Source organism: Dunckerocampus dactyliophorus, chromosome 6 (genome assembly GCF_027744805.1).
Source record: "Dunckerocampus dactyliophorus isolate RoL2022-P2 chromosome 6, RoL_Ddac_1.1, whole genome shotgun sequence".
Lineage (NCBI taxonomy): Eukaryota > Metazoa > Chordata > Actinopteri > Syngnathiformes > Syngnathidae > Dunckerocampus > Dunckerocampus dactyliophorus.
Window position 1 is genome coordinate 17387706 of NC_072824.1, and position 15288 is coordinate 17402993.

The 15288-nt window shown below is 38.9% G+C and overlaps 1 protein-coding gene across 1 annotated transcript in view; it reads right to left on the minus strand.

Annotated features, from left to right (window-relative positions):
- Nucleotides 1-15288, minus strand: part of LOC129183092 (mucolipin-1-like) — a 28831-nt gene that overhangs the window by 11173 nt on the left and 2370 nt on the right. Inside the window, exons 2-6 of the mRNA XM_054779944.1 lie at nucleotides 8067-8341; nucleotides 7811-7978; nucleotides 3686-3842; nucleotides 1883-1964; nucleotides 1559-1655 (exon numbers count right to left, since the gene is read on the minus strand). Of these exons, the coding sequence (XP_054635919.1) occupies nucleotides 1559-1655; nucleotides 1883-1964; nucleotides 3686-3842; nucleotides 7811-7978; nucleotides 8067-8341 (779 nt within the window). The remainder of the gene's footprint in view (nucleotides 1-1558; nucleotides 1656-1882; nucleotides 1965-3685; nucleotides 3843-7810; nucleotides 7979-8066; nucleotides 8342-15288) is intronic.

Sequence of the window (15288 nt, forward strand, 5' to 3'; positions counted from 1 at the left end):
AAAGCGGCATAGAAAATGGATGAATGGATGGATTATCTAAATTACTGATTTAAAATGGGGCTAATTATGTAGATTTCCTCACTTGAAATATATGTCCTGTCATTCTTATAGCTTAGGCTTTTTATAAACTTTTATATATATAAAAAAAAAAAAGTCATTTGTATTTATTTTCCCCAAATTAGTGTAGTTGGTGGCTGTCAGCAATATCAAATCTCTTTTCAGTTCAGGAACATGTGGACTTGTATGTATGTACTAGAATATCTAAAAGATACATAAAAGCAAGACAAAAATATTGTAAAATAACAAAAAATACCATACCTTCATTATCTTAATTTTTTTTCACTTTCAGCTTTGCCCTGTTGTTGTTATTTAACACAGATTATTACCAAGATAAACCTTAGCAGCTATCCAATAAGTCCAGAATAAAAATTCCACTTACAACACTTTTAGAACTGTAACATGCAAATTTGATAACAAAAAAATTTCTATTGAAGTATAATATAACATTTGGTTATGCTCAGGGAGCCAAACTTACAAAAACACGTAAATGTACTGTATTGATGCCACAACATCTACATATTGTAGATCCTAGGTTCCCAAAGGTACGCATATTGGCATGGGGGGACGTGAATAAAAATCAAAAACTATTTGCACCAAACACTCACAATTACAAGTGCGCCTGAACACCTCACAGAGCAGAAAGACGGAAGGGAGACAGAGCATGAAGTTCTTCATTGCTTTGTGTGAGTTATATGAACAAGTAAGTAAGTTTGATGATTATGTTGTGCATCAAGAGTGTTTAACCTTGAAGACTTAAATTATATTGGTGTTACAATCCCCGCACTCTTAAAACCTGTCAATGTATGTGCGTGCCAGGATGAGAGAGTAGGGATTCCCCTGAAAATGAAGCACTGGTTGTATTTTTGTACTTTGGACACTGCTTTATAATGTTTGTGAAACGTTCCCTTTCGATTTGGTATCAAATTAATATGCAGACTTAAATCATAGCAATTGCAAGTGGAAAAAAGTGAAGCTCAAGTTCAACCCATTCAAACAGAAGGATCCCAACATCCAGCTGAAATAAAAGCTATGGAGGATGAATACTTATCTATCAGTGGTCATGTCAAACTTTTATCAAAATGTGACCATGCAAAATACTAATTTTTGAACCAGAATGACTTACTTACTATAAAATTAATTAACCAATTAATCATGCTCAATATTTGAAGGTGATTAAGATTAAAAAAAAGGTTTGCTTTTAAGTGTGCAGAAGCAGGGGGTACATGGCTTCAAGTCAAATGTCTGAAGGGGTACGCGACTGTGAAAAGCTTGGCAACCACTGCTGTAGATAACTCGATGCTAAAGCACACAAAACACAATAATTCACTGCTAAATCATCATTCAAAAAGCCATTTGACAAGAAGCTGTGTGCTTGATTTCTAATAACAGCAAACAATATTTTATTTAATCCCAATAAAATGGAACCTGGGACCCTAAATTTGGGAAAACCTGTCAAATAATACAGTACATCAATCACTTATTCAAGTGATTTGCTCACCTTTATGTAAAATGTGTAGCAGTCTGGGATCTCATTGTTGATAATAGTCTGCACATTGATGGCCTTCAGCTGAAACTCTATTGTGACATTGATGAACCTTGCAGCAAGAACACATGGGCACAAGTTGAGTGACTATGCCCACAAAGATGGTGGTAGCCTAGAAACAACATGCAATCATCACAGTGTGTATAAACATACAGGCTGAAGCGTGCTTGCACTGCAGTGATAAAAAAACGTCTTGAATGTCACCAGATACAATCATTGCCATGACGGAGGACGTTCCACTGAGCGGAAGTCAAAGCCATGTGAAAAATGAAGCCTTACTTGTGGAACTTGAGTGTAAAGTTCTTGTAAGAGTTGGCCAGCGGGGAGGGGGGGACCGTCTGAGGGTTCACTCCAACACAGTCTGAGGAGAGAAGAAAGGTCGTTGAGTCTACATCGTAGTTAAATCACTGTTCCTACAAATTCGAGTGGAAAAAAAAAAGAATTAAAATGCTTATGTAAATATTATTCCCCCTGACATGAGAAGCATGGGCATACTAATGAAGTGGTTCATTCTTTGTTCGTTAAGAACCGTAAGGAATTGACAGTTGATCATCATAGCTTGAAGCAATTAAGGGAAAAAGGAGTGTACTACCGAACTATAACCAGCAGAGAAGCTGTTGATCTGTGGCCTGAAGAACACAGTTTTATTTTTTTTATTGAACTGATCATAAGACGACATGTTTTTGGAAAAAGTCATGATTTTTTTCAAATCATGTTTTAAATATGTGTAAAATAACAAATTAACAAAATCATGTTATTTGCTAACTAATCTGGGTCGGGTGGATATGTTTGAGGTAGGCAAGTTTAATTTGTTGCCTTTTATGTCGATACCACTTTCGAATTAATTTGGCATGCTGGCTTGTTCGTGTTGATGGGCTCACCTTGCTAATTATGAGAGCTGTGGCATTTGGTTTTGCAAGCATCTTTTTCCCTCACGTTACCTTGCATTGCCCCTCATAAAGCGCCACTTTTTTGCTGTGCTAGCGGCACGGCCTTCTCCCACAGAAACAGAGTGACTGTGTGACTGACAAGCAGTCTCACTCTGTTCACCGAGAGATGAAGAAAACAGACTCACATGCATATGGCAATATAGGCAGGCCGGCAAAAATACCACGTGCATTTGCATTTATCGTGTGATTAAATTATTTATTATTGAGAGACAGTTTTTTTTTTTCCTAAACGAGAAATCTTGTCGCGTTTGAATCTCCTGACCCCTGGTCAATAATGTACTTTACTTCCATACATACGGTTTAGTTTAATTTGTTTTTATTCTGAAAATAAAATTATCTATGCAAAAAACACACTTTCCTGTGCCATTTTCAGCTTTTCTCTGTGCAATGTTGACTGTGAAATGTTCCAAAGCAAACCAATTTTTACTGTAAAAATTGCAGTGGGCCGATCAAAAGCAAGCTGTGGGCTACAAATGCTCCTTGAGCCACACTTTGGAAACCCCTGCCCTACTTGCATCATTTGTTACACCAAACTGATTTTCACATTTTCAAGTGAATTCGGTGCCAACCTGTTTTTTGTGTGTGTGTGTGTGTGTGTGTTTTTTTTTTTATGTTACAAAAGAATTATATTTTTCTCAGTTTTTCAGTAAATAATGCATGGACCCTGATGATAAAACTCAAGTATATGCAGGACAAAGATGTACACAATTTTGGATTGTTTGACCTTGGTGATGGTCTGCACATGACTGTCCTTGGAGTTTTGTCTGTTGCAGTTACTTCCTCTTAGAGGTTAGATTAGCGCAACTTCAGCCAAACACATGTGAGTACGACAAAAAGTACATAACACCTTCTCTGCTGGGAATGTGCACATGCAAAATTTTATCATCCTGTTTAGTAAAGATGACCACTGAATATTTTATTACGAACAAAAACAACCAGGCATTTAAATTTATGTCCTAAATTTGGGAAAACTCATGTTACATTAAGACATGAGCAAATAGTTTGCCACATGTTTAAGCTTGATAGTGTACATCAATACACACAATTATTGCAATCATTTCAATTCGTTGTTACATACATGTCACAGACCCCTCTTGATGAACAAGGAAGAAAAACAAGATTTGTGGTGCACCTGTGATGATGTGCGGGTCGATACTGAAGGTGTCGTTGGCTGGATCGATGCGGCCCCTCTTGTAGTACTGCTGGCAGAGTGACAGAGCGCTGCCATTCACGCCGATGCCGTAGACGTACGCATAGCGACCCACTGTGGTCTCAGGTAGAGCCAGATACTGGACAGAGAATTAATTTACTTTTATTTTACTTCGAACACAACACTAGGGTGGCAGGTTGTCAGCCAATCACTGGTCACATATAGACAAACAACCATTCACACTTTAGACAATTTAGGACAATTTTGACAATTTAGATTCTCCAATTAACCTAACTTGCATATTTTTTGGAATGTGGGAGGAAGCTGGAGTACCCGGTGAGAATCTACGCACGCACGGGGAGAGACTGTGAGGCCAACATGCGGCCGAAAACAACAGTACCGTAATAATATAAAATAAAAAAAATCTCTATAAAAGATAATTTCAAACAAAATAGCAGGACTACAAACAGAAGGGTCACAACTTGGAATGTGTCCAAAAAGGAGCATGAAAAACTCAAATAACCTTTTTCCTATGTGTGAACATATTTACACAAGGCATAATATATAATTACCTAATTCACAATGACATATAAAAAATAATTTCATAATAAATTAGGGCTGCAACTAACGATTACTTTCTTCGTCAATTAATCTGATGCTTGTTTTCATTAATTGAGTAACCGTTTTGGCCAGGGGTGTCCAAACCTTTTCCACCGAGGGCCAAATGCTAAATGAAAAGATGGAAGGGCCACTTTGATATTTTGGAAAACAACACATGTAGATATGCGAATAAGTTAGATATATAAAAAAAAAAAAAAATTCATCTCAGCTTTGTGACACACTGCAGATGAAAAAGCGTATTATTAGTATGAACTACATTTTTCCCATTTTTGCTGTTATTTTTTTTAATTTTCCAAATGTTTATTTTTTATTCATAAATAATCTTTATACATTTTCATGTATAAGTACATAGTCAACTCGAATTTATTGCTTGAATAATTTCTGTGTTATTACATTTATTAATTTAAAAGTTGGTATTTGTCGCCTCAATTTCTTGCCACACACAACTAAATACGTTTATATTCATATAATTTAGAACGGCTCATGGCTTTACAGTATATGTTTAGGATGTTATATTTCTTAGTTATTTCTGTCTCAGTGCCACATACCAAATGGATCAAAAGTTGACAAGTTTAGCAAGTGGCTTATTTGTCTCATTACTGATGAAAAAATCTGCAATGACAATCGAAGCAATGACAATACAGTCAAACTTAAACTTTAGAAAGTGTAATTTTGTGACACATTTGGTACTGTTACTGCGCTTTTATAAATAAAGTTGAATCTAAACTCACAGACTCAGGAATTTCAACTTAGCGACCAAGGTTCGAACCCCGTCCAAGGCACATAAAAAAAAGTGTTAAAATATACGTATTTATCCATGTTGAAGCATATAAAAACCATCACCAAACATTCTTCTCCCTGTTTTGCCCTCTTCTTTTTCTCGCCTACCTCTCACTTTAACGCTCTCGCGTCGCAGCGGTGATCACCCATGCATGTAAACACTGAAACACATACGCAGGAGGCAGCGTGCAGTGATAGGAGGAGGAGGAAAAAAATAACGCTGAGCAACTGTGAGGTCAGACTTTTTTGTGGAAAACAGTTTTGTGATGCAAATGTACTACTCTTTTGAAAGCATATTGTTTTGAGAAGCAAACCTCTTTAGTTAAGTGATCCCACCAACTATCCGGAACTACTTTCTTAAATACCAAAACTTGACCAGAGCTCGGCTCACGGGACAAAGTAGTTGATGCACTACACTCCTTATGGGCAGGTAGGCCTGTCACGATAATCGAGGAATTGATTAATCGAACGATAAAAAAAAATAAAAACAAGTAGATAATGATGCCCTCAATAAATTGACAAGTGCATGTATGCGTGCGTGTTTCATCTGCTCAGCTCTGTGCGACACAGTATGGATGACAAGAGGATTCACTCTGGATCTGTCTGTGCGCACTGGTTCTCTAGTGGAATGAACAGAGAGAGTGAGCCCTGGATCATCTCATTCAGCCTCTTTGTGGAGGCAGGGCTACTAGTGAGTGGATACAGAGCAGTTAGCTTTGTGAGGCAGCATATGCTAATATGAATGAAGGCACAGAAGCGATGGTTTCTGAGGCGAATGCCAAGGCCAACAGTCTCTGTGTGGGAATATTTTGTTTTTAAACAGAACAAACACAGTGAGCGCATTAACACAGACAACCAATAACTGGGAAAAAAGCCTACTGATGGACGTGCCTCGGGCAGCGGAGCCTTCGTCCCGACAGCCAATGCTTACTGAGGCGTTTGGTCATATAAACAAAACAGTGCAAAATGGTGCGTGCTCACAGACAGTGTCGCTCGCTAGACTGGAAAAGAAATGCAACCATTCGATACGGTTACATGGCATACTGTATATGACAGAAATAAAAAAAAACATATGTACAGGTAACTTATTTGTCAAGCTAATGTGGCTCACACAGGTACACTATACCTCAGTACCATCTAGTGGTTCAAATGTGAATTACACCTCTCATGACAATAATGAAAAAATGTTGATAACATCGATAATCGACGATAATTTGTAGCACAATTATCGACCAGCAAAATTTGCCATCTTGACAGTCCTTGGGCATGTCATACAACTTCTTGTCAAAAAAAATCCATAACTATCCCCTTAATTTAAATTTACCTCTCAAATTACTGGATATTTTCCATCTCTGTCTTTGAACATGTTTTGAATTTTTCATGGCAGTAAATTATTTCCTGCTTTAAATATCACCTGTGCAGTTTTAAATTTCACAAAATCCAGAAATTTGATCATATGTCACTTTATAAACCGTGCATTTCTGCGTTCCTTCTACCCAGCATTACTTATCGTCCTCAGTGCTGTCGTTTGTCGTGTGCATAACTTTTGTGCTCTTGTAAGTGTTGCGCCAGACGTCCGCACATTAATTCAGATATGGCAAGCAATTCAAAGCCAGCCTTTAATTTAGGGGGGGTTCAATGTGCCGCCTGAGGGCCATTTTCGGCCAGCAACTTGTAGTTTATTGCCATATTCTGAAAATTTAATTAATTCGTTATCAATAAGATATATTGGTAGATATGACACCAATAACCATTGGTTTTGTCACCAGTAACACAAAAGCTGAGATGTCAATGATTTCCCCAAATAGTTTAGCATATATTGACTTTCACTGGATTTGTTTTAGCATCTTTACATGTACAAAATGTATCAAAGTAGCCCCCCGCATCATTTCATTTTTCATGAGAATAAAGAAAATGGCACCTCCGAAGTCAAAGGCCCGCCAAAATTAATCTAAAGACACACAAAACGGAAGGTCCGTTTAGATCAGCAAGTTTCACATAATCCTGAGCTTTTTATTTGGCTTTTGATTGCGGCACGCATTTCAAAAGGTACCTGCAAGACATCAGAATCGAACGCACCTCACGGGAAACTCATTTCAGCGAACGTTTAAGAATTTCCATTGCATATGCTTTAATTTATATTTGGGTTTTAATGGCTCTTTTACCAAACTTATTTCATAATGTGGACTGCCGTCATGTGATCGGGTTACTCCTCAATGAGCCTCACATGACCATAGTTCAGCGAGCATCAAGATCAAGGTTACAAATGTGTGTTATGCTTTTTCTTTGCCTTTTTGTGGCACTTTGCGACATCCATCCATTTTCTGTACCGCTTTTCCTCATTAGGGTAGCGGGGGTATGCTGGAGCCTATCCCAGCTGACTTCGGGCGACAGGCGGGGTACACCAGCCAATCGCAGGGCACATATTGACAAACAATCATTCACACTCACATTCATACCTGGACAATTTAGACTGCACTTTGCGACGCTTACAGTATTCCAAAATAAGCCTTAAACAAGACATCCTAAGCAGTAGACTCCTGTGTGTCCCTATACTTTTGGCCAGCATGACCATTTCATCGTTTTTACAGCTTACTTTATTTTAATAATTGTATGACAAACAGTCTTTGTTACCATGTATGTGATTGAGGATCACATCGAAAATCGCTAGATTAGAGAGTACACAAATAACCTTATGGGACATACCTGCTCGACAGTGTAAAAGATGTGCTCATAGACGTCTTGTTGTGTGTACACAGAAAAAGAGCTGTCTGAGGACTCATCAAAGTCTTTGAGAAATAGGTACTTAAAGGTCATAGTGTTCTCCTCCTTGAAGGTCACCACCACCTGGTTACTGAGGCCAAACAGCACCAACTGTAGCAAAGAGAGGAAGTGGCTCGTCAAAGATGAAAAAGGGGTCCAAGAAACATGTCCAGAGTGACGGATGCCACACATGCCGTACCTGAGCAGTGACAATGATAATCTTGAGTAGCTGCAGGACCAGCTTGTAAGGCTTGCGGCCCTTGGCGTGGTATTTATCACAGGGACTCATGAAGAAGTACTTCAACTTCCTGCGAATGGCCTCCTCCCCCTGGTCGGCGCCGACCCAGTGTCCAGCCGTTGCAATGGGGGGATGGTTGCTATGGTTGTTGTAGTGGTTGGTAACGGGACTGTCGTGCTCACCGCTGTTGTCTGTAGATCCATACTGGCTCACTGAGCGGGAGAGGCTTTCACGTTCTGAAAAAACAAGGGCATTTAAACAGTGCAGACCTCCACCAAATACTTAACATTTAATCTGGATGTAAGGGAATAAAAGGTACAGTGGTCCCTCGGTACATCCTATGTTGACTATAACATTCAAAAAATATTGAAAGACAAGTCATATGTAGTATTTTGTTCACTAACAGGCGTCAGTAATGTTACATTGATGAGTCATGACATCATATCACATTACCTTCACACTGCATGGAGTCAATGAAGGCATGTCCGACATGAAAGAGTGAAAAAAAAGTTACCCGGTATCCTCCCATTCCGTGTGGAAGTGCTAAGTTTTTGGCTTCTTACTTTGTCCTTCTTCCCCACTCCGTTTGAAACACTTTCTTAAGGTTAGAATAAATACATTGAAGAGAGGCTAACTTGTTAGCTTGGTAGCTTGCTAAGTTAGCGCCGACTGTCTCTTATGTCCCAGCAGAGACCCCGTAGCCTGCGCAACGTGGTGTAAACCGATAGTTGAAAGCCATGAACAGGTTTTATATGCTCGATAGGGGTAAGATTAAAGCATGACCATACTTCTTGTTTAGAGAAAAGGTGTCTCGCAAGAACAGGGCAGGCAGAAGCCAATCAGACTGTGAACTACGACATTACTACTGTGAATGATAACACACGTAATATGGAAGTGCAGGCAGGATTACAACCACACACTCTAAGCATCATGGGAAATGTAGTTCTTTTTTAGCGTGAACCTTAAACTAATCTAAGGTACTGCAATCAATTTTGCATTACGGATGTCCCAATCCAGATTTTTTGGCTTCCGATCCGATTTTTTGAATAGTCTTGCCGATCCAATCCTTTTTTTTTGTTTGTTGTTTTAATAATAAGCTTTTGTTACAAACATGAATTTGTGGAATTGAATATGGTTATGAAAATAGCTCTTCAAAGCATTAAAAATAATGCAACCAAAGTATTGCTGAATTTACTTTTTTACTACACAGCATGACCAACAATACTGTTTGGCTTTTGTACCAAACGTCTGTGAGTCAGGTCCCTAATCCAGTAAAAGTCCATCCAATAAAAGATAAAATTGGAAAAAATGGGTGTGCAAAATACTTTTAGGGTAGAAATAATAATTTGACATGGTTATAAATCAATTTGTGGTGTATTGTATTGTATTGTATTGTATTGTATTGTATTGTACTTTATTAATCCCACAGCAGGGAAATTCACTTGTTACATCAGCAAGCAAGATACGCAAGTAAAAAATACATAGTGACAAATGGGTGTAGCTTGGCTAACTTTTCTAATGGGATGGAAGTGTAATGCCCGTGCTTGTGATAAGGAAGATGCAGTCACAGATTAATGCACTATTAGCACTATTAATGTAAGCTATTTTAATGACACCCTTATTTCGTTTACACAATTAGACAAATGTGACAAAAGACCGCTCAAAAGACCACGGTTGATATGCGCTGGGTGCAAGAATAAACGGGCCTCTCGTCTTTTTTCACGCAAAACCTGCACGTCGTCAGTGGGAAATGTAAAATGGTCCTTACATTAAAGTAGTAAAACACAACACGGTGAAAATATACTCATCAGGCATGAGTCTCGCGCACACACACACACACACACACACACACACAGCTGCACTATCTAAACCATGTGACATGACTTGATTCACCAATACCGCTTTTCCACTGTGACTGGTTCAGAGGTTTTTTGGAGATGGTTCTCAGAGCTTTGCTTTTCCACTGTCATGGTTCCACAATTGGTTCGACCTGAAGCTGTCTGTTTTGGGTCAACTCTGGCTCCAAAAGCTTGCCGGGCCAAGTGAGCAAACCGTTTGCACAATGAGGTGGGCAGGGTTACCTAAAGAACAGTCTGCGAATTACCCCCATCTTTATTACATTGCATTGCAATCCGAACAATGCTCCGAAAACATGGACACCGGAGGAAACCCGCTATCTCTTTTCCATTTGGACATCCGAAGAAGTGCAGAAGAAAATCTGAAATGTGACAAGAACCCAGACAATACTGGAATGCATCAAGAGGAGAAATGGCTGCTATGTGTCTTTGCAGTCTTTCCAACAAATAACAAACTTAATTAAATTAAAGGAGGATTACAGAGACCAAAAGAATAACCTAGGCAGGAGTGGCAGTGGTCGGAGGAGAATAATGCCTTATTTTGAGGAGGACAAAGCTTTGGGCCACATACACCGGCATGCAAGCTTGCTGGTGAATGCTGGCAAATAACTCCACTGAAATCCATGAGGCCATCACAAAAGAAGAAGACCCATGCACAATTGAGACCTGCCTGTAAATTGTATTTGTTTAATTTAATATTCACAGCACAGTTTTTGGGGGAAACACTAGCCTGCTGTTAACATTAGCATGCTAGCTTGCTATTGCGGAAAGCCTCTCATTCATTAGACCAGGGGTCACCAACGTGGTGCCCGCGGGCACCAGGTAGCCCCCCACGACCACATGAGGTGCCCGCAAGCCTGCTTTTCATTCAGGTTTTCAGTTAATAATGAAAGAACAGTAGAAAGAAATGCATTGTGAAATACAAAATGTGAGTTGTGGACACCAGCATTTTGTTAATGTTCTGGTAAAACAAGCATATTCGCTTTGTTTGGGTTTAAAATAAGCTCTGAAAATAAATGTTACAAAAATGAGTAGCTCTTGGCCATTTTCATTTTGTAAAAGTAGCTCTCACAAGGAAAAACGTTGGTGACCCCTGCATTAGACAATATCAAGCGATCGCCAGCCTCCCCTTCTCATTTGTGCTTACGGCAGCAAACTAGTTTCATCGTAAAGCTCTAGTCATGTAAGAAGCTCTAGTCATGTAAGAAGTAACATTTATTGTGCACCTGTATTCTGGTTTAATATGTTTTTATCTTTCTGTCAGAAAACAATGGTGATGAAATGGTTCATCCTCCCTCGCTTCAAGCAAACCGAAGCCTGCAACGTGCAATCTTTATGTCAAAATGTTTTGCATTTTGCACCCTTCAATTTTAAATTTTTGCACCTTTATATTTACATTTCAACCTGTAAATAATGTGCCGTGTCAAGGACTATAGTGACTTGTACGTTTTGATTAAAAAATGGTTAACACTTGAAATTTCCCTTTTATTTCCTGATCGGAGGCACCCCTGTGACGTAATGACACGGCTCCCCAGGACAATGGAAAAAGAAAGCGGTGTCGGAGTCAGTTAGCGGGCAACACGGTTACACCCCGGCCTCAAACTTAATCCGGCACCAACACCAAAGTTCCCTACAGTGGAAAAGGGCCACAAGACGCCTCAAGACGTCTTGCCATATGTGGCACATGTCTTCAGACGAGGACTATCAAATGATTAAAAAATTTAATAAAATCACAGTTTTCTAATGAATCATGATTAATCACCATTTGTAACTATGTGTGAAATATGCCCGTTTTTACTGTATTTAATAAACAAAAAGATAAATGACATTATATATTTGCATGAATGCACTTCGCTGTAGTCGAGTGTCAATGAGCAAGTGTCGTGACGAGGACTACAGACACGTTTGTGAGTTGGAGATACATATATTGTGTTGGAATTGCACTGCTGTTGATGTGTTCAGGTCAGAATAAAGTTATAAAATAGCATCAAGACTCTGTGGTGACGCTATTGTGCCCCCGTCTGTCGTCACAACAGAGAGGGTTGGCTTGACAAGGTGTGCATGCCAAAAAATTTAATGTAATTAATGAAATAAATGAGTTCCTGCCATAACGCACTATTTTTGGCAGTCCTACTTAAGATGTCTTGAGACAAGGTGATAGCTGAGTATGGACCTGCATAAGCACAACAAGAACTTAGAACCGGGTCCAATAACATACTGACCCATCTTATAATCAGAGTCAAGACATTTCTACATGCCAACAAGGTGACACTGAACGCTTTGTCCATATTTGAGTCAGAGCTTTTCTTCCTGCCACTCAGACACACCAAGACCTGGAGAGATGCAGATGCAACACAGAGACCTGCTGGAAAAAGGTGAAATTTTGTAATAAACGATCACTACTTCGTGGTTGGCTATGGTGTATTATTAGTCGAAAAATATTTGTCTATATATTCAACTATATCATCAACGTAGTTGGGAACATGCTCAATCAGATCAGATTAGAATGAAACTTTTTCTAACACTGCATACACGCAGTCAAAATGGAAAAAAAAAAATTATATACATTTCTTAAAAAAAAGAGGAATTTTTGGGGAAAAAAATGATTTTTTTATGTCTGAAAATATGTACAGTACACAGTATATCAACAGTAAAAATGCTCAACAACCAAACCAAAACATTAAAAAAAAAAAAAAAAAGCTTTCCAAACAACTTCACTAGGCACTAGGCTAAAGACCATCTGGGCGGCGATAAATGCCAAAGATTGTGTGAGACATCTCTAGAAGAAGATGGAAAGCAAGAATCACATGAATCAAATTAGTCCTTCAAAGTACGGATTACTAGTATGGTTGCCGATTTCCTGTACCATGTGCCTCCTTGTAACATTTTACTTCAGCTGGCTCAAGTGGATAAAAGATATGCTGCCAATCTTCAGCTTCAACCTCTCTTTTCTATGTCCCATCATGTGACCATCGAGCCCCTTAGGCGCTACAGATATAATCCCCACATGTGACGAACTCTTGACTTTATATACGCAGTGGACTAGCCAAAATAAATACTCAGTCTACCTGCAAAAGCACACAACAATGTTGTTACTATACTTTGACATTTTCATAAGCTGCAACACGTTGTTGACAAGTTCAGTAGGTTTCAAGAGTAGATTTATTTCATGCGAGACAAACATACGTGAGTCATGTCCTGAAAAATTATAAGACGCTGTGATATTACATTATAATATATATTTTAAAGTATTACTATTTGCTTGTGGGGAAACTGATTTGACACAATATTATATTAGTTACTATTATGAAAATGCATTAAAACAAACAAAACCCTCCCTTTGGATAAACACCTCACCCTGAATAAACGCCCAATACTTTCTACAGTTGAGTAAATAAACATCTGCCGCCACTGTATGAGGAATTTCTGTTAAGTCTTTACAGAACCTGATTACTGTACATTTTGTATGAAGTCCACACAGCTCACAAAGAAGGCCAGTCATGCTTTATCCATGTCACATGGTTCAGCTTACAAGGTCAGCTGGCCGTAAAATGCAATAGGACCATCCAGCACCGGCTGGGGAGGCAACAAAAGCCACAGCAGTACATCACCACAGAACACATGACATTAGAGTCTGACACATATATGAACCATTTTGAAATTGAAGTTGTCATCAAAATGTGCAGGAGCAAGGCCAAACAAACCGCTGATTCAAGACCCAGTAAGTCAGCAAACCGAACAAGCAGCTTCCTGGATGGAAAACGGAAGTGTGGCATTCAGTATGAATCAGCACTAACTGGCTTTCCTGTCAAGCTCTGTACAAAAATAGAAAGACTATGATCCAGTGAAGCCGGGAAATCTGAACGCAAGGGACGACTGTACTCAGTTTTGGCACTAAACTCTAAACTCCAACCACAATATAAACACATTAGCCCATTTCATACAGAAAAATTGCCACATCAGAGTCACAAGAGTATACAGTATGCCTGTGCCTTGTATCAAGAATCCAATGAAGCAGGATACTATGAGTGGCTGCTTTCACACAGTGACAAGGCATCCTGCAATAAATCACCATCACAACATGGTACTCCAGCTGCAGTGTGTATGACAGCCCTGTAGAAGATATTTAGGGGAGCTGAGAGGGTCATCAGAGTTTCCCTCCCCTCTGTCCAAGAACTGAGCCGCTGCAGGAGAAGGGCGCTGAGGATTGCCCAGGACCACACTCACTCACCTTTCACACCAGGGGTCGGTCAAGAACCTTTTTGGCTAAGAGAGCCATGAAAGCCACATATTTTAAAATGTATTTCTATGACAGCCATAATATTCAACTAAAAGCGTGCGTTTTAAAGCAACTCCAACAATTTTAGAATATAACAAGTCTTTGAAATTATTCTTTTTAATAACATTTTTATACTGAAGCTATCCATTAATAAACAAAATACTTCTGACCATTAACGCAACTTGCTGCATGGTTTTGCGCCGTACCCCCTCTCTTTCTTTCTTTTCGCCATCTTCTTCGTCAAAATGGTTGGCTCTGCAGAATTAGCTTGCTGACTATTTGTTTCAAGGAGGGAAGTTTACTTCTTGACATTTCAACGACCTGGGCACCCTAATGGAGTTTTGGTGTCTGACTCGGAAAATATCGGAAGGACAGCTGGCATTTCATTGGCTCTGACCACCCGCATTGTGGTAGAAAATGGATGGCTGGACGAAAATGCATAAGAAAGTCTTATATTTTGAAGGTTATTTTTAACACCGTGATTTCTGCAATGTTTTACTTTAAAATGTCAGAAAAAAATAAAATAAATACATTTTACTGTGTCAAGAATTGTCCGAGAGACAGTCATTAAAAGAGCAACACCTGGCTCCCGAGACATAGGTTCCCTATACTAATTAATTAATACTAATAAGTTAAGTAATACTAATAACTAATACTTGCTTTCAACACAAATAAATGACTTCTGAATGTCAAACGTCACACCACTGTCTTGGCATTGCGGAATACCCTGACACACAGGTGGCGTCCCATCTTCTTCTCTTCTTCTCTCAAAGCAGAAAACTGCTTTGAAATATTTGTTGTCTAAAATCTAAATATGCTGGAAGTTTTTCAAAAAGATTATTTAAAACTAAAAATGTAAACGTTTTCATACCCAAAATCAGGACCCTCACTGGGCTTCGGAATTAAGTCAGCAGATCGGCCACTAAAGTAAATTTTTCTGTCAAAAAATGAAAGTAAATAAGAATTACTTGGCATCTTAATGAAGAAAGGATAATATATTTTTTGTGAAACAATACATTTGAAAAATTATACAAAATACTTCTTTGTA